The 23,044-nt window shown below is 48.6% G+C and overlaps 1 protein-coding gene across 1 annotated transcript; it reads left to right on the top strand.

Moving 5' to 3' along the window:
* Window positions 1-695: 695 nt before the first annotated feature.
* Window positions 696-19,235, top strand: ADAMTS4 (ADAM metallopeptidase with thrombospondin type 1 motif 4). Its single transcript, XM_054993902.1, has 9 exons — window positions 696-1,408; window positions 5,249-5,572; window positions 7,735-7,867; window positions 9,047-9,214; window positions 10,803-11,089; window positions 11,927-12,113; window positions 13,619-13,794; window positions 15,599-15,774; window positions 17,975-19,235. The coding sequence occupies exons 1-9, from the start codon at window positions 794-796 to the stop codon at window positions 18,387-18,389; spliced, it is 2,481 nt and encodes an 826-aa protein (XP_054849877.1). The 5' UTR covers window positions 696-793; the 3' UTR covers window positions 18,390-19,235.
* The last annotated feature ends 3,809 nt before the right edge of the window (window positions 19,236-23,044 follow it).

Here is a 23,044-nt window from a genome sequence, read left to right as displayed (position 1 = left end):
GTGAAAAAAAAAATTGTTCTGCTCAGCCAATCAGCAAGAGGCAAAAACAGCTGTTATAAGGAGCCAGGCGCTTGGACAAGCTACTATAAAGCCATTCAATAAAAGGAGGAGGAGAGATTAATATATACATACACACACACATTTTCTCTCTCGAGCTCTTAAAAGTGTCCCAAGGATTATTAGAAGAGGAGAGAAAAGGAAAGGGGAAAACTCTTGATTGGAATTGCATTGATTTTTTTTTCCTTATAGCATCTTTGCATCCAAACCCTGTTATTAAAAAGGGAGAAAAGGCATCTTTTTTGGAAGGTTTTTTCTTTTTCTTTTTCGGTTTGGAGTGGAACAAGAGCTGAGCTCCATTCTGCTGCTGAGACTTTCAGAAGGCTGTGGCTGTAGGGTGTGGGAAAGAAGGCATATACCGCTGGAAAGGACTTGGTATCCGGAGAGCCTGGAAAGAGAATTTTGATTCTTCACTTTCACAAACAAAAATAGCAACGAGCAGCTTTGCACTCCGTTGTGCGAGGTGACCGGAGACTCTGTCTCCCCCCCCCCCCAAGGCTGTCCAGCTTTAAATGAAGGGGAGGCTCTCAGATTAATTAGGAAGACAGGAAGCTAAGAGGAGAAACATTTATTTGATTAATAATTGGCATTCCCTGCGAGCATTGCCTGATCGGTTCTTGCTAATCACAGGGGCTAGTCTTTTTTCTCGAGGGAAATTTTCAATTTTTTAAAAAAAACAATTTATTTTTTAAAATTGCTTTTTAGAATAGATTTTTTTAAAAAAAATTTGTTCCCAATGCATCTTCTGTTGCTTGCCACCTGTTGGTCCCTGGTCTTGGCAGTGCACAACTGGGGTCGTTTCAGTGGATATCAGGAAGAAATTGTATTTCCTGAGAGACTGAATGTCAGCACCCATTCTGCGGGTCAGGATACTTCTGAGAACAGCCTGGGGGGTGGCAAAAGGAAACTAGAAGCGCTGCTTTTGTACCGTCTCCATGTATTCGGGGAAGAATTAGTCCTTAGTTTAGAAAAAGACCCCAGTTTCTACTCAGAGGGCTTGACTGTACAGTACTTAGGCAGGTCCGGGCAAGCGGTGGACGGGCCAACGGATCAAGGAACTTACTTCACTGGCACCGTGAACTCTGATCCAGAATCGATTGCAGCGGTCAACTTTGACGGGCTGTCTTTGCTGGGGGTGCTGCAGTACCGTGGCGTAGAGTACCACGTGCAGCCTCTGGAAGGGGGTGTACCAAACACGGCAGGAGGAGTCGGTGCCCACGTGGTGAGGAAGAAGGTGTCCGAGAAAGTGGATGGCCCCATGTGTGGCGTCGGATCCCAGATTCCGGACAGCGTGCCAGCTCCAGGAGATAAACCATTGGCTAAGACGGATGGATCCCCCAGGAGAGCAAAGGTAGGCGAGTCCACATGCTGGTTTTAGGAGGAGGAGGAGGAGGTGTCCCTGGCAAAAGTTCTTGCCGATAATGCTTTTCATATGTCGCTCAGTTCTGTGTTGGTCTTGGCAGCAGAACTCGTCCTCCCAGGGAAAGCAAAGTGTCCTTATTTTAGCATCTCTAAGGTTCTTCAAGAGACTGTCCTTAACTAAACTGTGTCAGATGGTGGGCACTGGTCCAGATTGGACCAGGCTTTGCCACTTTTTCTCCTGAGAGCCAGAAATCTGGGCATGACATCTGGCCTTAACTGGCAAGACTTGGAGAAACCACTCATAGCTAATAACACTCATGGTGTACCCAGCAGAAGTTATAGATTCCTGGCAGGAACACAAAGACGGGCAACAGTACTTCGATATCAGTAACTGTTATGACTACTTAAAGGTTGCTATAGGCAAAGATGGCTTCGTTTAAAATCCTCTGACCGAGTAACCCAGATTCTTTGCAAAACAGCAGGAGACGGTACTCTGGAGACATGAAGCAAGTTTTATTTTGCATCATTCCTGATTTGCAAGCCTTAGACAAAGAAGTGTGTATGGCACTCATGATAGCCTACTAGAATTGTTCTCCCTGCTAGATTTGAGTCCAGTGGCACCTTAGAGACCAACAAGATTTTCAGAGGGTAAGCTTTCGAGAGTCAGACTTACACTCTGAAAATCATGTTGGTCTCTAAGGTGCCACTGGACTCAAATCCTGCTGTTCTACTGCAGGCCAACAGGGCTACTCATCTTTAAAAAATCTCTCTGTTAGTTTTCCTTGTGCAGGGAGTTTTTGGCAGGGGGAAACCTACTGCCTTTGTATTTCCAAAGCTCAACAAGAGTGTTGGCAACAGCCCTACGAGGCAGGCCACTTACGTGATCTCCACATAGCACCTAAGAGAAGGCTAGTTTGCTGAAGACCATTTAATGAATTCATTGTGAAGGAGATGCTGAAAATGTGTTTTTTTCCCCCGTTCATAGACTTGGACAGTGAGCTGATTCAGTTTTATGTGTATTTGGAATCCACTTTTTAACCAATTCTTCTCTGCACAGCATACGTCACGGTGCCCACCGCTGCCCACCAAGTGTTTTTAGAAAGTGGGTGGGGCTGGGGGTGGGGAGTCTTTTGCCCAGCAAGGCTTCTGATTGGCCACTAGAGATTTGATTGGCTGTGCAGAGTTTTTTTTAAAAAAACATCGCTTCGGCAGCAGCTGCCACCACAGCACAAAGATCTTCACTGTGCGGCTGAAGTTAACCTGTGGCAGCCACTGCGTGCCTGGCTCTGCCTTTTGCAACAGCTGTTCTGTGACAGCCATTTGGGGGCTGTATCCACCGGCTGTTTCAGAATTCCTAAGATGCCTGTAGGCTCAAAAAGGGTGGGGACCTCTGGCGTACATAGGGCCCTCCCCATTTTATCTTCACAATACTCCTGCAAGGGTAGGTTAAGCTGACAGCAAGAGTGAGTGGCCCAAGAACACTCAGCTGCATGGCTGAGTGGAGATTTGAACCTGGGTCTCTAACCATACACCACCACTGTTTCTGATGTACGGGCTTGCCCTTTGCCTCAGCACCTGCTCTTCCAAAGCCACCTGTCTATCTGCTAACCCATCCTTTCTCCTGGCTTATCAGCCTTTGATCTCCCCATTCCTTCTATCCTTGTCTTTTCCATCAGTTGTGCACTTTAAGTGTTGGGGGCAGGAGACAATCAGTGACTTGTTCGTACATCACAAAATTAGCCTTACCTAATGCAAAGCAGAGATAGGCATCGGCCACCTTCTTTTATATTTTGCATTCATTTCGATCACAATTTGTGTGCGCGCATCACAAGAGTTAGGAGGTTTGCGTGGTCATACATAAATCTCCCTCCCGTGGCTTACTTGTGCTCAGACCTGGGTGTGCTCTGCGTGTTCCTTGAGGCACGTCTGAGATAAAAGAATGGCACAGACTGACGCAAGGGAATGCTGTCCCCAGAGCACTGATTTCATGCCCATGATTAGATCTCAAAGGAGATAGAGCTAATGCCAGAAGCAATGGATCTGGCAGACCTATTCCAGCAAGGGCGGCTGTTTTCTTTGGTGCACGGAGTCTTGTCCTGACACAAGAAACTTGGGGAGCGAGAAGGGGGCTCTATGGGCCAAGCCAAACCCAAACCGAAGCTGGGAAGGTGTGTTCTGCAATCTAGAAGTGCTGGAAATGGAGCGGAGGGTGCTCGAGCTGGAACTGAGAACGTTGGGCAAGTTGAGGCTGGGCCTGCCTAATCCCGAGGCTTTGCACTGGCTGGCCAATCACAGGGACCGATGTTGCGCGCTCCGATTCCCTTCAGGGCCTGAAGCGGAGAGGTGGCTTAAGCCTTCCCTCCCGTCATTTTCCTGACCTGAAACAACCCCAGGGACAGGGAGCCATTGTTTGCCCTGCTAGTGAAACTTACATGTAGCCCCCCCCCTTGGTACACGTGTCATCAGTACGCACAAGTTTCCCCAGTGAGTAGGGTTGCCAACTCCAGGTTGGGAAATTCTTGGAGATTTGGGGATGGAACTTGGGGAAGGTGGGGTTTGGGGAGGGAAAGAATCTCAGTAGGGTATGATGCCATAAAGTCCAACATCTACTTCAGGGGAACTGATCTCTGCCGTGTGGAGATAAGTTGCAATTTCGGGAGGTCTCCAGCCCTCACCTGGAAGTTGGGAACCCTCCATGGACAAATAGTGGCTCGCTGGGGCTGGAAGCCCCAACTCTAGTTTTCAGTAATCAGCGGATGAAGATTTTACGGCTGTCATCCCTTCCCCAGCATAGCGGAGGGTCTAAACGAGCATATCTCTCAGCTGCGGCCTTTCACCTCTGGCTCTGACGCACTCGCAACATAGACGAGGCAGGCTTTGACTTCGTGATGTGGCAGGGATGTCTCGGCTCTGAGCAGGGCCAAGGAGAAGGCGCTGCCTCCCTTGCACAAGCTTGGCGCTGGTGCCAGGCCTCTTGTGGCTTCAAAGGCAACGCTGGGTTCAGCCAGAAGCCGCTGCCCCCCAAAGCCTCCCTGTCTTCCTTTGGCATTCTGGCTGGCAGGCCACCAAAAGATATAAAACATTCATTAAGCTAGTTAACCCTCACACTGCCTAAAGGCATCTTCAGGCATTCAAGGGCATTCTTCTTTATCTTGCAGCCCCTCTTGATTCAAATCGACCCTGACAAAGTAACCAACTACTTTCCTTTTTTTTAAATTAAAAGTTTTATATTTTTTTCTTTTCTTTTTTTTCAAATACCTTTATTGGCATACAATAAAAGGGAAAGAAGAAAATAGGTAGATAATAAATAAAAACAATAAGAGAGTAAGAAATTCCCAGTGGTCAGAACCCACATAAGATCAAGTTTTATATAATTAAAAACAAACCTTAAAAAACTACAATTACATATATACGAATAAAACAAACAACAACAAAAACAAACTAAAAGGTCTCCAATTTTCTCCAAAACAAATATTCATATCATGTCAAATCTACAGAGTAACCAATTACTTTCTTACTTGACTGATCCACCAGTTAGTAGGTGCCACCATGGATACTGCAGGTCCTTTTCCGTTTGTGGCAGCTCCTTCCTCCAGAGCAAACATCTTTTTCCCGGTAACAAGTTTGCTTCCTAGGCTGATTCCGCACACATTGGATAATGCACTTTCAATGCACTTTACCAATCGTTTGAGGTGGATTTTTTGTTCCACACATGAAAAAATCCATTCCGAATGATCTATAAAGAGGATTGGAAGTGCATTATCCACCGTGTGCGGAATCACTCCTAGCAGCCAAACTCACCATCTCCCTTCCCTTCTCTTCTCTGCAGAGGTTTGTTTCCGTCACTCGCTACGTGGAGACGCTGGTGGTGGCTGACGAGGAGATGGCGCGTTTCCATGGGGCGGGCCTCAAGCGCTACCTGCTCACCATCATGGCGGCGGCCGCCAAGTTCTTCCGCCACCCCAGCCTGAAGAATCCCGTCAATCTGGTTGTGACCAGGGTGGTGGTGATTGGGCAAGCCAGGGACGGGCTGGAGGTGTCCTCTAACGCCGCTGAGACCCTGCGGAACTTCTGCAAGTGGCAGAAAGGACTCAACAAGCTTGACGATGAGGATCCGGAGCACTTTGACACGGCTATCCTCTTCACCAGAGAGGTGAGCATTTAGCACGTGAAGACTGCAAAGTGTGTTTATCCTTAATTCATCTCTATTGTACCTTTCTCCCCAAGGGGAACCCCAAAGCAACTTACACCATTCCACTATTTTATCCTCACAACGACCCTGTGAGGTACGTTAGACTGATAGGAGGTGACTGGCCCAAGGCCCCCCAGCAACCTTCCATGGCAAAGTGGGGATCTGAACTTGCATTTCCCGGATCCTAATCTGACAGTCTTACCACTAGACCACACTGTCATCCGTGTATAAACGATGCAGGCTAGCTAGCGACCTGCAGCAGCTGGTGATATTTGCGGACTGGATCCAATGATGTCATCCTTTCCCACTTAAGCATGTCCATTTAGCTCCACCCCCTCCCATCTCTGGCCACGCCCCCTCATTAAAGAAACCACATTTCACCCAACTATGATGCACCAGAATAACGCAGCAGAATGTCACACGAGGGCCAGGAACATCTGGGTTCGAATCCCTGCCGGCCACGAAACTCACCAGGTGACCTCACTCCTCTCTTTTTCTCAGCTTGACCTACCTCACAGGGTTGTTGTGAGACTACAGAGAAGGAGGGAAGAACCACATATGCTGCCTTGGGCACATCGGGACGAGGCAATGCTGAAAGTGTCGATAGAATTCCAGATCAGAGAAAAAATACTGCCCTAAAGAAGTGGAAGGTGCTCAAACCTTTAGGGACTTCACAGAGCAGGACTTTCCCATTTCTCCCTCCTTCTGTAGCCCACTGCGCCCCTTGAAATTTTCTGTTGAGAGTCAGTTTGGCGTAGTGGTTAAGAGCGGCAGGAGTCAAATCTGGAAAGCCGGGTTTGATTCCCCACTCCTCCACTTGAAGCCAGCTGGGTGACCTTGGGTCAGTCACAGCTCTCTCAGAGCTCTCTCAGCCCCACCCACCTCACAGGGTGATTGTTGTGGGCAACCCCGGCGCCAGGGTTACTGGCGCCTGAGGCCATCCTCATGCGTGCGCGGAGCATGCGTGCGCCCCCGGAGTGCGTGATGACATTAACACGTGATGACATCATCACGCAGTAACGCCGGGCCATTGGCCAGCAGGTGGCTGGGGCGGCGCAAGGAGGCTGCCCGTGCTCCGCACGCCACCCCGGCTGCCTGCCGTCTCTGGCCCGTGGCTGCTGTGCCCACCCGGGGGCGTGTGGCGGCGGCGGTGTGCAGCTGGCCAGTGGCCACCTCCGCCCCGGCACCCCCTCCACTGCCCCCTCCGGCCCCGCTGCACCTGCAGCCCCCACCTCACCTCCAGCACCGGCCCTGGTTGTGGGAATAATAATAACACACTTTGTAAACCACTCTGAGTGGGTGATAAGTTGTCTTGAAGGGCGGTATATAAATCGAATGTTGTTGTTGTTATTCTGGGGTCAGGAAAAGAATAGGGAACAAAATAACTATCTCCAGAGGAAAGGGGGAAATTGTTGAAAACTGCCATGCCCTTTCAAAGATCATAAGCCGACTGATAGTGACTCCTCCAGGGGTTTTCAAGGCAGGAGATGAACAAAAGTAGTTTACCTGCGTCTGTGTAGCAACCTGGACTTCCTTGGTGGTTTCCCATCCAAGGGTCGTGACCTGGCTAGCCCAGGTGAGCCTGATCTCATCAGATTGCAGAAGCTAAGCAGGGTCAGCCTTGGTTAGTAATTGGATGGGAGACCTCCAACAAAGACCAGGGTTGCAGAGGCAGGCAATGGCAAACCACCATTGTTGGCTCTTGCCATGAAAACCCCACTAGGGTTCGCCAAAAATCAGCTATGACTTGACGGCAGTCTCTACTACTATTTCCCATCCAATACTATCTAGGGCTGACTCTATTTAGGCACAAGATCTCGCTATCCCTGGTTATCCAGGTCAGGTCCGAGGTGGCCCACTGGAAGACATCAAAGCTGAAAATCTCAACGCACGGAGTGCTGTGTCCATCACCAATTTATGCTGGCCTGGGGTAGTAGTGGATAGTTCCGTATGCACCTGTTTGTCCTTAACGGATCTTTGGGCGAGTTCTTTCTGCCAGCAATTGCTTCTGCAGACTAGTGGATTCCACCTCGAAGAGCCTGAATGCTAGGGGGGAAAGGTGATTTACCTACAGTTTGTCCTGACTGGCTTTTTCTTAGTACGTGTTTGCGTTTCGTCGGCAGGATCTCTGTGGGCGCGATAGCTGTGGCACTCTGGGTATGGCAGACGTTGGCACTGTGTGTGACCCGGCGCGCAGCTGTTCCATCGTTGAGGACGACGGGCTCCAGTCTGCCTTCACCGCAGCACATGAACTCGGTACGCAATGGGTGGATTGGTGTCGTTTATGCAAACGCTGGGGTGGCAACCAGATGCAACCACACGAATGATGCGATGGTTCTACCTGGGCCCAGCATAAGGCTCAGCAGGAACGGGAACCCATCAAAGCCCATGGTTCAGAGAAGCTTGGACCACCTATTCCCAGTGAGAGTGGGAGACTGCCCCGAGGTCCCTGTGATGTCACTTTCAGGACTCGCACCAAACTACAACTCCCAAGATTCATTGCAAGAAGGCAGGAGCCATGGCAGGCAGACATTATATACAGCGGACGAACAAGATTCAAGTCCAGTATACCTTAAAGACCAACAGATTTCCAAAATATGAGCTTTGGAGGAAATACTCGTATCTAATGAAGGGAGCTTTGACTCTTGAAAACTCATCCCCTGGAAATCTTGTGGGTCTTTAAGGCTCTACGGCACTTAAATCTTGGTCTTCTATTATAGACCAACACAGCTACCCACCTGAAACAACATATAAACACTATAGAAATATCCTGTGGTAGCAATTCAAATATGTAAAAAAATGTTTTGTGCTTTAGGGAAATTTGAACTTTGCTGGGAGAATCGAGTAGATTTGTGTAGAGTTACAAAAAACGTATATGGCTCAAGGAGGATGGGTAACCATGAGGACTAGAAACCTGGCCTTTTTAAAAAAGCAAGCTAAGGCAAACTATGATACAATTTGCCCCACCCCGTAAGTGCTGTTTTGAGTTGGGAAAATAGCATGGGGAGGGCGCTGAAGCCCCTTCTGCCCTGAGCTCCTGAGCGCTTAGAGATGTGGTGGGTTCCCCTTGACTGACAGTCTTCAAGGAGCGACTGGACGAATACTCGTCAGGGATGCTTTAAGCTGTTCCTGCATTGGGCAGGGGGTTGGACTAATGGTCTGTAAGACCCCTTCCAGCTCTATGATTCTATGAATCGGGGACCCATGCACTTGAGGAACACAATCCTCTGCACCCATTTTGGGACTGTCTCGGTCAATGTCATGTCAGGGGAATCCAGCCGCTATATGTCCTATATCCCTCAGATACTGGAAGCCTAAGCGCCTTTTTAGAGAGCAGATTCCACCTTGGAACAGTAAACTCATAAGTAGGGGATATTTGTAGCATATGGGGAACAGGAGCTGATCTATTCTCCCCCCCCCCCCCGCAATGTTTAGGTCACGTCTTCAATATGCTCCATGATAACGACAAGCACTGCAGAGACCTAAACCAGGCAACCAGCTCAAACCACATGATGGCCTCCGTCATGACCCCCGTGGACCCCGAGGAGATGTGGTCACCATGCAGTGCCCGGTTCATCACTGATTTCCTGGACAATGGACATGGTACAGCCTCCCCTTTCCCAATTGCGTACCTTTTATCCATCCAGTCGGATCTTCTTGGCCTCTGTGGGCAAGCTTAAGGCTTCATAGGGCATGCACCTTTAAATATTTTGTACGTTGACAGCAAGATTGTCACTGTGTGAATAAGGACAGGGCCTTGTGGAATGCTGTGTGAATAGGAGCCAGCCACTAAAGGAGATGCCTAGTACCCTTTCTACTTCATCTTTCTGGTCTGCTATTCCAGTCTGACCAGCACCATCTGCTATTCATGCCACTTTGAGTCTCTCTACACGAGACATCTTACATGGGGATGCTCAAGTGTAGGGAGACACCATGTTAGCTGGGAAGCGTAGTTTAAAAAGACAGAGCCAAAAGCTCTGTCAATTTCACCACTCAACACTAGGGTAGTTTAAAAAGATAGAGCCAGCAGAAATCGCTCCTTAGAGGGTTTGTTAATTTCATCTTTTGTCTCCCAGTAAGTTCTGCCAATTTCGACTCTACTTCAGGAGGTCAATTTCACCTCCCTTTATCTTCCTTTCCTCTTTATAGTCATTTCCCCCAGCTCATTAATCAGTGCCTCTCTTAAAACGGCTGAGAAAAACTCAGATGTTTCTCGCATGCTTTAGTGTCCTTTAGTTAATACTCAAGGGCTTTGAATGAAAAACTCAGAGGCCCGGTGCGTTAATAGCTCACAAGCAGGCATAAATGACCGCTTGCAATATGTGTCGACCATCTGTTGAAGAGCAGAACGAAGACAGGTCAAAATGGGTGGAAGCAATTTTCCTATAAGAAAAGGCTAAATAGTCTGTAACTTTATAGTTCAGAAAAAAGTCTGCTAAAGGGGATGCAGGGAGGACAAAATAGAGATTTATACAATTTGCATGAAACAAAGAATGTGGAAATTCTATAATTTGGGGTCATCCCATGAAATTGATGGGTAATAGATTCAGGATAGACAAAAGGAAATACTTCTTCACTCAACAAGCGGTAGAAAAGAGCAAGAGCCCAGTAGCACCTATAAGACTAACAAAATTTGTGGTAAGATATGAGCTTTCGTGAGTCACTTCTTCAGATGCTGTGACTCGTGATAGCTCGTACCCTACCACAAATTTTGTTAGTCTTATGGGTGCTACTGGACTCTTGCTCTTTTCTGCTGCTACAGACAGACTAACACAGCTACCCTTTTTGATCTTCTTCACTCAACAAGTAATTAAACTGTGGAATTCACTGCCAGACAAGGTAGTGATAACCATAAACATGAACAGTTTTAAGAGGGAATTAGGCAGATTCGTGCAGGAGAGGCCCATCAGTGGCTAGTATCCTTGGTTAGTAAAAAGAATCTTCATATTTATTGGCATGTTCCAGGAGGCAACATCAGGGGAAGTTCTCAGCCTCTATGTTGTCTTGTTGGCCCTCCAGAATAACGGCTTGGCCACTGTGTCCTGGCCTAGATGGACCACCGGCCTGATCCAGCAGGCCTCTTCTGATCTTATGCATTCCTTTAGCAAGAGAGAGAGATTCTGCAAACAGTAGCTTCAGGGCTCAGCAAGGCCTGGTTCCACCTAACCCCCTTCCTTCTCTGCCCTTGCAGGCGAATGCCTCCGAGACAAGCCGCACAAACCCCTGCGCCTACCGGCTGCCTTCCCCGGCGGTGATTACAATGCAGACCAGCAATGCCAGCTGAGCTTTGGAGCTGACTCGCGTCACTGCCCCAACCTCCAACCGCCATGTGGCGCGCTCTGGTGCACGGGTCGGATCAACGGGCAATTCATGTGCCAGACGAAATACTTCCCCTGGGCCGACGGGACGCCTTGTGGCGAAGGGAAGAGCTGCATGAAAGGACAGTGCATCAGCGAAAGGGAGCTGAAAGCCTATAATGTGAGTAGCCCTGGTGGGCAGCCACCAAGAAAAGCCAGAGGGTCCTTCTATTTCATGCTTTAAGGGTTTGGGGTGGGGGAATGGAAGAGGGGAAAGGAAGGCTAGAATTATCAAAATTTTGAACAGAGTTCACATGGTGGGGAGCTGCAAATTCCGCTCCTGTGCAGGCAGCTGTGTCTGGTTGGTGCATGCCCAGCTCAGATGTGCTTAGAAGAAACCAACAACGTCGAAGTTATAGAAAACAGTGGCAAGATACAAAGGGATGAAGATACAAGATACCACATGTATACGCACATCCCTTTTTCTCTCACCAAACTGCTATGAAACCTTTTCCCCTCTGCATAGCTCCTAACGAATACCCCAGAAGACAGAGTTTGTGGCAGATCACAGCCCATGTTGCTGGATATCAGAACAGGAAAACAAGAAAAACCCAGCGCTGAATTAAGCCCTCAAAGGCATTGCTGGTACCCACATATGAGCTAGATCTCTACATGCAGGTGAACGAGGAGTTAAAGCCCTGAGGTGGTTTGAATGAATGATACCACTTCAGACCATAGGAGATTGGATGTAATTTTGCAAGCTCTCGTTTTTTTTTAAAACCCTCCCAGCAAGCCAAAAGAAAAGCATAAGAGGAATTGGGTTAGAGCTTTTATTGCTGATGTGTTAGTTTTCTACTTGCAAAGAGGTTTTATTTTTACATGGGGGAAACCTGTGTTCTGAAGTGCCATCTAAGGACCCTTTCATCTGCTTTGTGGCTAATATGCCCTGGGAAGTCTGTCTTCTTTATTCTTTCATGTACATAATGTTTTTTATTCTCTCTCTCCTGCCTGTCTGCAGATTCCCACCCACGGTGGCTGGGGGCCCTGGGGTCCGTGGGGAGAGTGCTCGCGCACCTGCGGAGGAGGAGTGCAGTATTCCTCTCGGGCATGCAACAAGCCAGTCCCACGCAATGGCGGGAAGTACTGCGAGGGAAAGCGCACCCAGTACCGCTCCTGCAATGTCCAGGACTGCTCTAATGGCAATGGTAAGATACATTTCTCTTATTTTCAACTTCTTTTCTATCTCGCCTCTATGTTTCATAGGCAACCAAGGTAGTTTTGCAAAACCTAAATATTATATAAATACCTTAAAAGTAATTGTTACAATAGGAGTGAGGGGGAAAACAAGATGCCTTTCTTTGCTGAGGAATGCCCTTAGACAAAGGGTTCCCTAGAAAGACCCCTGGTAACCAGCTGTCTCCACTCAGAGCCAAACTACAAGTGACGCCTGACACTGGTTGGACACTTGTCAGCTTCCCTCAATTTTTGTCGGGAAATGTAGGCAGCTTGGCAGAATGTTGGACAAGGGACAGTTGAAAAGTCCATTGGACAGCAGTCAGAGAGCCAAGCTGCAAGACCATCAAAACCTGAAGGAAGCTGACAAGTGTCCAACCTGTGTCAGGCGTCACTTGTAGCTTGGCTCTCAGGTGCCTCCTGAGACTAACCCATTGAGAAGGGTCCCTTTCAGCTCAGTACTAGGACAATACTGAAGTAACAGAGTGGAACCTGGGCAAATACCTCATAGCAACTGTGTAATTTCCATGTTATTTGGCATGTAGGGAAGACATGCAGAGAAATAGCCCAAAGAAATATATTATACTAAGTAAAGCCAAATGGGAAAAGTTTGTCTTTATAAAAAGATGATTTATTGTAGAAAAAAAGGGGGGAATGGTGGTTGAATTAAAAACCTAGTAAGAAGACCTTAAAAGTAAAAACAGTTTTATACATATGAATGCCGAGTTCTGGAAAGGCAGCCCATATATTTTAGAAATAAACCACAAACACAAGAAAAACTCCATAGAAGTAGCCGTATTAATATCCGGCAATAAAACCGCTACACAGTCCTGTGGCACCTTAAAAACCTCACAGATTTAACACAGCATGAGTGTTTGTGGGATAGAAGTCACGATGCTCCATGTGAAGAATTGGACCCATTTTGGGGGGGAAAAAGGTATGCCACACTTTAAAGTACCACAAAGCTTCTTATTGTCTAAGTGCAGACTGAGAAGTACAACAATTGGATGGCAATGATTAAAGTTTCCCTTTTCTGCAATGGTACCTGACCTGCTGCCCTTACTGAGAGCCAAGCTACAAGTGACGCCTGACACAGGTTGGACACTTGTCAGCTTCCCTCAAGTTTTGATGGGAAATGGAGGCGTCCTGGTCTTGCAGCTTGGCTCTCCGACTGCTGTCCAATGGACTTTTCAACTGTCACTTCTCCAACATTCCGCCAAGCTGCCTACATTTCCCGCCAAAACTTGAGGGAAGCTGACAAGTGTCCAATTTGTGTCAGGCATCACTTGTAGTTTGGCTCTGAGCCTCTGAGCAAGCAGCAATCCCGCTTGTCATCCCATTTTTACAGAATGTACAATCATTTGAACAACTATCTACCTATTTCACGAATCTCAACAACCATTTTACGATCTCTGTACAAATTGTCCCTGAAGTATGTTACTTAGTAAACTTGACTCCTCTGGGAATTTCCTTCCAGCCATGACCTTCCGAGAACAACAGTGCGCTGCTTACAACCACCGAGAGGACATGTTCAAGGGCTACCCTTCGCCCATGGACTGGGTACCCCGCTACAGTGGCGTGGCTGAACGTGATCAGTGCAAACTGACCTGCCAGTCCTATGCCTTGGGCTACTACTATGTCCTGGAACCAAGGGTGAGTGTTAACGTGGGGACCAGGCCTTTTGTCCCTTAGGAGACTTTTAAAAAATAGAACAAATTAGAAAGGTCCACCACACAAGACTTGCTTACGATTTTAAGTAATGTTGGGGTGTCTTGATGCTATACACTTATTTCCAGGGCTTTTTTTCAGGGGGAACGCGGGGGAGTGGAGTTCCGGCACCTCTTGAAAATGGTCACATGGCTGGTGTCCCCGCCCCCTGATCTCCAGACAGAGGGGAGTTTAGACTGCCCTCCGCACCGCTGTGGCACGGAGGGCAGTCTAAACTCCCCTCTGTCTGGAGATCAGGGGGCAGGGCCACCAGCCATGTGACCATTTTCTCCGAGGGCAACCCACTGAGTTCCACCACCTCTTTTCCCAGAAAAAAAGCCCTGCTTATTTCGATTTTTTTTATCTCTTCAGTCAGTGGCTCAGTTCTTGACTACCTGTTTTGTACACAGGACAGTTAAAAAGAACCAGGCAGTAAGTGATGTCAAAGACTTGTTTACCTGCCACCTTGAAGAATGGCTGCCGGTCAGAGTAGGCAAGACGAACCTTGATAAATAGATTGCCTATGTTCAATATGAACGCCATTCCTTCCCCTGAGGGATTCTGGGAATTGTGGCACGGCAAGGATGTTGTTTGAAATCATCTTGCAGGACTACATTTCCCAGGGAAGAGGAAGTGGCTACTACTCTGGAGCTGAAGGCAGTGAATCTGTCAAAAAATAAGCAGACTGCCGTGGAAGGGACAGGGTTAGGTCAGTCATGAAGTGTTGACAATTGGCTCCATGAGAGAAATGTGGTAATTCCTTTCCCTCCAGGTGTTCTGTCAGAGGTTAGATCAAGATGGGTGGCCATGTTAGTCTGTCTCTAGCGGTAGAAAAGAGCAAGAGTCCACTTCTGAAGTGAGCTGTGGCTCACGAAAGCTCAGACCCTGCCACAAATTTTGTTAGTCTTATAGGTGCTACTGGACTCTTGCTCTTTTCTATTGTCAGGGGTTAGAATTGGAGGGGAGCACGGAGAAGGAGCTAGGAGGCTCAGGAATAATAAGCTAGAAGGTAAAGAATAGGGCCGCCATCCGGGGAGGAGTAGGGGGACAAGAGCAAGACCTGAAGCAGGGCCTTTCTGAAAACCTGGGATCTTCTGCATATAAAACACAAGCTCTCTAAATAAACAACCCCTGTAGAAATCCATGAAAATGTCCTGAGTGCTGCTGTTAATGGGTAAATGGCAGTGCCGTGCAGTGGTTAGAGTGCCATCCTAGGAGCAGGGAGGCCAAGGCCTAAGTTCCAATCCCCAAGGAGCTCACTGGGTGACGCTGGGCCAGGTTCTCTGCCTTGGCCTAACCAACCTCCCGGGCGGTTGTGAGGTACATGGAAGAACCGTGTATGTTGCTCTGAGCTCCTTGGGGGGAAAAGGTGGGATAAAATGTGATCAATAAATACTGGCTGGGCGTTTGGTGTGAGGGATAATTTTTTCCCCTGTGCTGTTTTCCTGATCTCAAACGGCTTCCTGGAGCGGCTGTTTGCTCTGCTGGGAGAAACACAGGGAGCCATTAGAGATTGGGAAAACGGCCCATGTGAGGGAGAAGGCATGCCACATCTCCAGTCAAAATTGGGCCCTGCAGCTACTGTTTGCTAGTAAGAAAAGCTCAGGCGATCTGCTCATCTATCTCCTAGCTTGTCATTGGCTTTGATCTTATATGGGTGGCCGGAGAGGCTGGAAATAAGTGTGAGAGCTGGAAGAGGAAACAGGCTTCCATACAAGCCTCAGGCAAACCCAATCTTGCTCTGTTCTAGGTGGCCGACGGAACACCCTGCTCCCCCGAATCGACCTCGGTCTGTGTTCAGGGACGCTGCATCCACGCTGGCTGCGATCGAGTCATTGGCTCGAAGGTGAAGTTTGACAGATGCATGGTGTGCGGAGGAGACAACTCCAGCTGCACCAAGACCTATGGCTCCTTCACCAAGCCCAGGTAGGTGATGCTTTTTCAGATGTCGCTGGGAAGGAGAGGACGCAGTTAGGTTCTGATGGGGTCGGCGTCACTCTTAGCCAGATATAGGCCAACGTCATTCATCGGACACCTCAGCAAGGGTCCCTGTCAAAAGGAAATCAACATTCTGGTCCCAGATCAAGATGGGTAGCCAGGTCAGTATTTCTGTAGCAGTAGAAAAGAGCAAGCGTCAAGAAGCGCCTATAAGACTAACAAAATTTTTGGTAGGGTGTGAGCTTTCGTGAGTCACAGCTCACTTTTTCAGATTCAACTAGAATGTGAGTCCATCTGTCCTTATAACTTGGACGTGGAGTGATTTCAGGTGCTAAAAGATAATATCCGGTGAATGATAATAGTAGGTGTTATTGGATAGGGTGGGGTATGCAGAGCGGTAGTGGGTGTGGAAAAATCAGCATTGGTAAGGAGACAGGAAGCCTAGGTCTCGATTCAGTCCAGGGGGATGCATTGTCTTGAGTTTCCGGTCCCAGATTAAAATGATGTGCAGCACATTTAGAAGTGCTTTCATTTACTCAAAATGTACTATGATTCCAAAATCACAACACACTTAAGACAAATACATTGTGTACATGTCCAGTTTATGTTTTATGTAGATAAATGTAAAAGTAGATGATAGTAGATGTATGATTTAGGTGATTATATGATTATACGTTTGAGTTTATAAACTGAAATCAAACTTATTATAAAAATAAAAATTAAAACAACAGATTTAAAAGTTCCAGCAAACCACCACCATCCTTTCTTCCTCTTCATGACACGCAAAGGTAGCCCTGACAAAATATTTTGCAGGGAAAAAAATCCCTAAAATCACTCCAAGTATACAGAGTGACAAGTGTGCATAATTTAAGAACGTAGCAACGTTTAAAATTAAAGGATTACAGACTGCCAGTCTTTAGAGTAGGAAAAGAACGCCGTACTTGAAATTTTCTTTTAGGTTAGTGGGAGACAGAATTTTTGCTGCTAATTTAGCCCAGCGTGTCTTGTTTTGAATTGCAGGTGGTGGTAGCTTATGTGACTGAATGCCCCTCCATACCTAAAAAAACCCCCCAATCCTTGGACACAAAAGTAGCACAACAGAGTTCTTCGAGGCAGCTTTTTGCTTGATATGCTCATTTCCTGTGTGCAAGGGATGTGAGCCCCATCTGTTGCCTAAAACGATACCAACTAGATATAGCAGACCGTGGCTGAATCCACACGTCCCAGCATAGTGCTAAACTGTCAGAACGATAGCGTCTTCCTGGCGCAATTTCTGACATCATTGCGCCATGTAGCGCGATGATGTCAGAAATTGTGCCAGGAAGACGCTATCGTTCCGGCAGTTTAGTGCTACGCCGGGACGTGTGGATCCAGCCTACTTCACTGAGAACAAGGAATATATTTCAGTCTTTTCTAAACATTGGATTGGATCCTGTCAACTGCTTCCGCTCAGGGCAGCATTATCCCATGGTACAAAGAGTCTTCTCCTAGGCAAGTGACAGGGGAAGGTTCCTTACACTGGGGAAAACACCACTATTAGCAGAACAGATCTGCAGGTTCACATGTTCCAAACTCTGTACTGCTGCCCTTCTCAAGGCAGTGATGACTGTGAAAGCACAACAGATTAACCACAAGGTTAATTGCTTTTAGGAAATTGTCAGGGTCACTTTGGAGTCAGTGCAGAGGAAACCAGTCCAGCGTTGAGGAGGCAGGGAAAAGTCTTCAGCCACACATGACGGGTGTGGGAGGGGGGCAGGCAGTGTTCATGGGTGCGAGAACAGTTATCACAGCTGTGCAACGGTTTCTGGGATGGATCTGAAAATATGACAGGGGATCAAGTGCTAACTCGGGTGGCTCTGGCCGTCTCTGCTAATCTTAGGATGGTTCCATGAAGCAACAATTCTCCATAGTACAATCATTGCCGCTGCAGGTGTCTCCACAATGGACCATCCACACAGGATTTTCCATTGCACTTTCTTTGGTCTTCCTTTTGCAGCCACTTTCTTTGGTCTTCCTTTTGCAGCCACTGTTCCTACCCCACCCTCCATGCCGCTAGAAGGCTTTAAAAAAATCCTGAGGGTGGTTAAAGCAAATATTGATCATTTTCCTGGTTGGCGACCTTATAACTGTCCTTTTGTGAAGAAAGATTCCTCTCGGTTTCTGACGCGTTGTCCCTTCTGCCCAGCAGGTACGGTTACAACAACGTGGTCACCATTCCGGCAGGAGCCACCCACATCATGATCCGCCAGAGCAGCGGCTCGAACTCTTCCAACGACGGCATCTACTTAGCTCTGCGCCGGCAAGACGGCTCGTACGCCCTCAACGGCAATTACGTCCTCGTGCCTTCGGAGCAAGACGTCCATCTTCAGAAGGGGGTCACCTTGCGCTACAGCGGGGCCACCAAAACCATGGAGACTATCACGGGACGTGGACCGCTGAAGGAGTCTCTCACTTTGCAAGCCTTGGTGGTGACCGACCATAAGGCTCCACGCCTCAAGTACACCTTCTTCGTCCCCAAACGCACTAAGACACCATCAAACCAGTGGCTGAAGCAGAGGGCCCACATCTTAGAGGTCTTAAGGAGCCGTCGAGGCCGCAAATAGATCCGTGAGGTGATTCTGGGCGGTTCCTGGCTCTTCTAAACCACAAAGTGGTTTTTTTTGGAAAGGAAGGGACTCAGAGGTAGAATGTACATTACTGCTCTTTCAAAGGTGACAAACCACCAACCATTTCAAGGGAACCTGACTAGTATCATGGTTGGACTTTTTTTTTACATGGGTAACTAACAGGTACCATGGTTGGTTCCTGCTCGACAGCTGCCAGCGTATCCCTGAGCCCTTCCAGAACTTTCCACAGTTTCAGACTTTTCTTTATCGGGGTCTTACTCGGCTATGCCTGGACACTTGGCAACGCAGGACGCAAACCAAGAGACTGCCAGGAAAGCCACTCAGAGGCCACAAAGAGGGTGTTGCTCAGGTGGCCGGTGTTGGTTCGGCAGGCCTGCCCATGACAGAAATGTGGGGTGACCAAACCAGACTTTGGAAAAGAATTGACGGAGTGGGGAAGCGTCTCTCTTGTTCCTGATTTGACAAGAAAGGGTGGTTGGTGGACATGGGAAAGGAGAGACTGAGGCCAGCGGGCATCGCTGCTGGAAAAATTCCATTTGGCTTAGCCGAAGCTTCCATGAGGCCTAGTTTTACGATCCATTGCGGCTGCACCATTGGCTGGAACTGATTCCTGACCACACCTCTACTGTATTTATTATCAGATTTATTTATTGGCCACTCTGGAGATGCAGAGCACTAATTGTGGGGAGGTTTTCTTTTCTTTTTTCTCAAAGAACACAGGCAGCAATGTTCCTTCGCCCTCACCGCAACTTGGCAAATTCACACCACACGTTTTCTGGGACAGCCAGGAAATGTGCTTGAGAGAGAGAGAGAGAGAGAGAGAGAGAGCCTACTTCGGCCCCTGAGCACTGCCTCCTTCCCCTCCCACAGCCCCTTCACAAGTAACTCTTTCCTCGGCCCCTTTCAGGCCTGCGGCTTCCACAACAGCCAAGCCTCTCTGGTGTTTTGGCACGTGTGCGTTTTTCTTGTGGCGATGCCGAGGCACCAGAGAAATTACACCCCTTGGCTTGAGGGCGGCCCGTTCCCAGGCCTCACCCTGCACACACTGGCCTCCTTTGCCTCCTTTCCTACTGCCAAGAGGGAGGGAGGGAACGGACTAGGAACGGACACTGCCAAGGCCTTTGCGAGCCAGCAGTTGCAACGTGCGTGCTGAGGAATTTCTCCTTTTCCGCCCAGAGAATTTTGTTCTTGGGTTGGTGTCAAATATCAGGCAGGCTGCAATTGAAGGCAGGAACCCTAACGTGAGGTAGCGGGAGAATAAACCTGGAACTTGGAAGGAGAGGGCAGTTAAACGAACCCCTTTTCATCTGGAAAAAGATGAAGCCAGGCTCTTAAAGGGAGCGGGGAGGAAGAGGGGAGAGGGACACGGGAGAACTACGTCCAGCTTGGAGCTGGAAAAGGGGAGCAAAGTTTAGTTCAAGCTGTGGGAACCGCGACAGGATGGCTGCTGCCGCTGCCTCCAAGCAGGGGGAAGCATTTTATGGTGGTGGGGCAGGGTTGCCAGCTCCAGTTGGAAAATTCCTGGAGATTGGGGGGGGGTGAAACCTGGAGAAACCCGGAGGAAGTGGGGTTTGGTGAGGGAAAGGAACTTGGCATGGCATAATTCCATAGAGTCCACCCCCCCAAAGCAGCCATTTTCTCCAGGTGAACCGATCTCTGTGGCCTGGAGACCAGTTGTAATTCCGGGAGATCTCCAGCCACTACCTGGAGGCTGGCAACACTATGGTGGGGGCAAGTATTTTTGTGCCCAGTGTTGGGTGCTACCACCCTCCAATCCTTGTTTTATCTATTATGTTCTTGACCCCCTGCTATCCCTCCGAGGACAAGGGTTGCCAGCCTCCAGGTGGTAGCTGGAGATCTCCTAGAATTACAAGTGATCTCCATGTGACAGCAATCAGTTTCTCTGGAGAAAATGGCTGCCTTGGAAGGTGAACTCTATGGCATTACAGCCAGCTGAGCTCCCTTCCCTCACTAAGCCCTGCCCTCCCCAGGCTCCACCTCCTCAAATCTCCAGGAATTTCCATTCCTGGAGCTGGCAACCCTCGCAAGAGGCGGAGTTTCAGCAATGCTCTGGAAGGGTTTCTTGCTCCCTTTTTTACCAGGCTTTCACAGCCTGGGAGGAGCATGGGAGTGGGAGGTTGGAGTGCCTGGCATAACAGAAACAGGGCGGGGGGGGGACAAAAATGGGAAGGCAGCAAACAATACTGACTGGAGAGGGAAGGACCTTTGGGACAGCAGCGAGTACGTTAGGTGAGCAGTTCTAGCCTCTTATTAGGGCTCTCTGAAACACCTGGGGTTCGTCAGCCAAGATGCGGGCATGGTGACCTTAGGTTTAGTTGCCCTCCCCCCGCCTAACCTACCTCGCAGGGTTGTTGTGAGGAAAAAGTGGTTGAGGAGCAAAACCGTCCGCCAGCACTTAGCAAGCTCTACCTTCCCCAGCAATCCAGACTACGGAGTAGTCAGAGAAAAATCCTGCCCGAGGGACTGGAAAGGAGGCAGAACTCCTCGGTTCTTTCCCCCACTTCTAGGAGAAGCGGGGAATGTTGAACAAAGCAACTTTCCAGAGCTCTTTCTGCCCAAACATCTTAGCATCCGTAAACAGTTCCCGCTGGGGCCGATATGCCTGCTGTTCTCTCCTTGGAGGGAGTTTATTTAATCTCTCTGTAGAGCCAGAGGGACCCTCCGGTTATGCTCTGGTATCGACTCCCCCCGCCCTCCGCCCGCACAATACTTGCACCAAACCAAGAGGGGAGGGGGAGCAACGTTTGATGGTTAATAATTTAATTAAGTTATAATTTAAAGGATAGCAGCAAAGACCTCCGCCCAGAGGCAAGTCCCCTAGGGTCAGAGGGAAGGTTTTTGCGTCCTTTCTTTTTTTTTGTATAAGCAGCTTGTTAATATTTAGTAACGATTGCTGGCATTCTGATTTTGTGTTTTTGTTTTTTTTAAATAATAAAACTCTTCCAGGTTTATTTAATGCTATTTATAAACCAGCTTCTTGGTGCCACATGTTTCTTTTGGCGCATGCGGTCTATCATGTTCGCGGCTCAGCCATGTAGCAGTTTTGCAGAGGGTCTGAAGGAAAGGCGAACTTGCAGAGAATGAGGCAAGCAAATACCAGCAGTGTTGGGCCTACAATCGGTGCCCGAGAGCTGAGGCTCAGCCGAACAGCACCAACCCAGCCTGCAAGAGGTCACCCTGTTTGGTCCCCCTATGTTTCCCATCCAAAACTGGAGAAGAAACCCTTCTCTGCCTGGAACCGAGCAGAACTGCTGCCAGACAAAAGAACTGAGCTAGCTGGACCAATAGCTCAACTAGGAAGCCTCGTAGGCTTGGTTCAAAATATAGGGCCAGCCCGATTCCTTGTCCCCTCTCCAGAAAGCCAGGATCCCACCTCAGCACAGTTTGGCATAGTGGTTAAGAGCTTGAAACCAGCTCGGTGACCTTGGGTCAGCCACAGCTTCTCGGAGCTCTCTCAACCTCACCCACCTCACAGGGCGATTGTCATGAGGATAACAACACACTTTGTAAACCACTCTGAGTGGGTGTTGTCCCGAAAGGCTGTCTATAAATTGAATGTTATTATTATTATTATATGTGAAGATAGTGCCAAATGACCCAAGATTAAGGGCGCTCCAGGGTGGGGGGCATGGAGATAGTTCAGGTTGATCTTGGCAACTAAAAACCTTCGACCGGCCTCATAGCCAGGGAGCATCACAATCACAACCCTCTCATCTATCTTTTGGGGGCAGTTGAGTTATCCCCATTTTACCCATGAAAGAGAACGCGGCACAGAAACCGTCGAACTCTCTTGTGTATTTTCATCCCGCCCTTCCTGCACACAGCGGTGTACGTGGTTCTTCTTTTTTATCCATGCAAAAACACTTGTGAGGTACCGTGGGCCCAGTCCGTCACACAGGCAGCTTCGTGGCAGAGGGGGCTCTGAAGCCAGGTCTTCCGTAACCCAGTCAATGCGCCGTTCATAAGACTGCATAAACTCTCTGGCGAATCCATGACCTGACAAAGCAGGGATTTGAACCCACGTCTAGCTGTGCAACAATCCCACTTCCCTACACCACCACTTAGGATTGAAGTGGAGGCCTGCCATTGACCTTTGTGACTGCCAGTCAAATGCATTGCTGAAGCAATATTATCAGCCCCCCAGAGACCCTAAAGAATTTTGTTCAAGATGTGAAAACTTGGGACACTTACTAGAAGGAACAAACGTGTGTGTGTATATGTGGGGAACACACGAGAAACCAAGGAAGAGGTAGCACACGCTTCAGCATTGTGTCTCTCTTTGGGTTTTGGATGCTAAATTGCAGAGATGTCTGCAAGGCACGTGCTCCTCTGCCCTTGTCTAAGCCTTACAGTGATACAACCCTAATTTTACAGAAATCTGGGGGAAAGTATGCATTGCCCTCCAAACAGGCCTCACATAGGTTTGGAGGGCGATGCACGGCAGCCCCCTTCATGACAGAAGTTGGTCATTCCTGCCCTGGAGGAAAGCACACCCTGCACCCCAACACACACCGTCTGCCTCACAGATGTATCTGGCAAGGGAGCTCTGGCTCTCGATCAGAGGAGTTAGCCATGTTAGTCTGCAGTAGCAAAACAGCAAAGAGTCCAGT

Source organism: Eublepharis macularius, chromosome 1, assembly GCF_028583425.1.
Source record: "Eublepharis macularius isolate TG4126 chromosome 1, MPM_Emac_v1.0, whole genome shotgun sequence".
In the NCBI taxonomy this organism is placed as follows: Eukaryota; Metazoa; Chordata; class Lepidosauria; order Squamata; family Eublepharidae; genus Eublepharis; species Eublepharis macularius.
This window is presented reverse-complemented; position numbering and strand designations above follow the sequence as displayed.

Excerpts from the sequence above, each read along its gene's own strand:
- ADAMTS4 (XM_054993902.1), top strand. The coding sequence starts at position 794 with ATGCATCTTCTGTTGCTTGCCACCTGTTGGTCCCTGGTCTTGGCAGTG. Across the intron at positions 11,090-11,926 it reads GGGAGCTGAAAGCCTATAAT|ATTCCCACCCACGGTGGCTG; the intron begins GTGAGTAGCCCT and ends GCCTGTCTGCAG. Across the intron at positions 13,795-15,598 it reads ACTATGTCCTGGAACCAAGG|GTGGCCGACGGAACACCCTG; the intron begins GTGAGTGTTAAC and ends GCTCTGTTCTAG.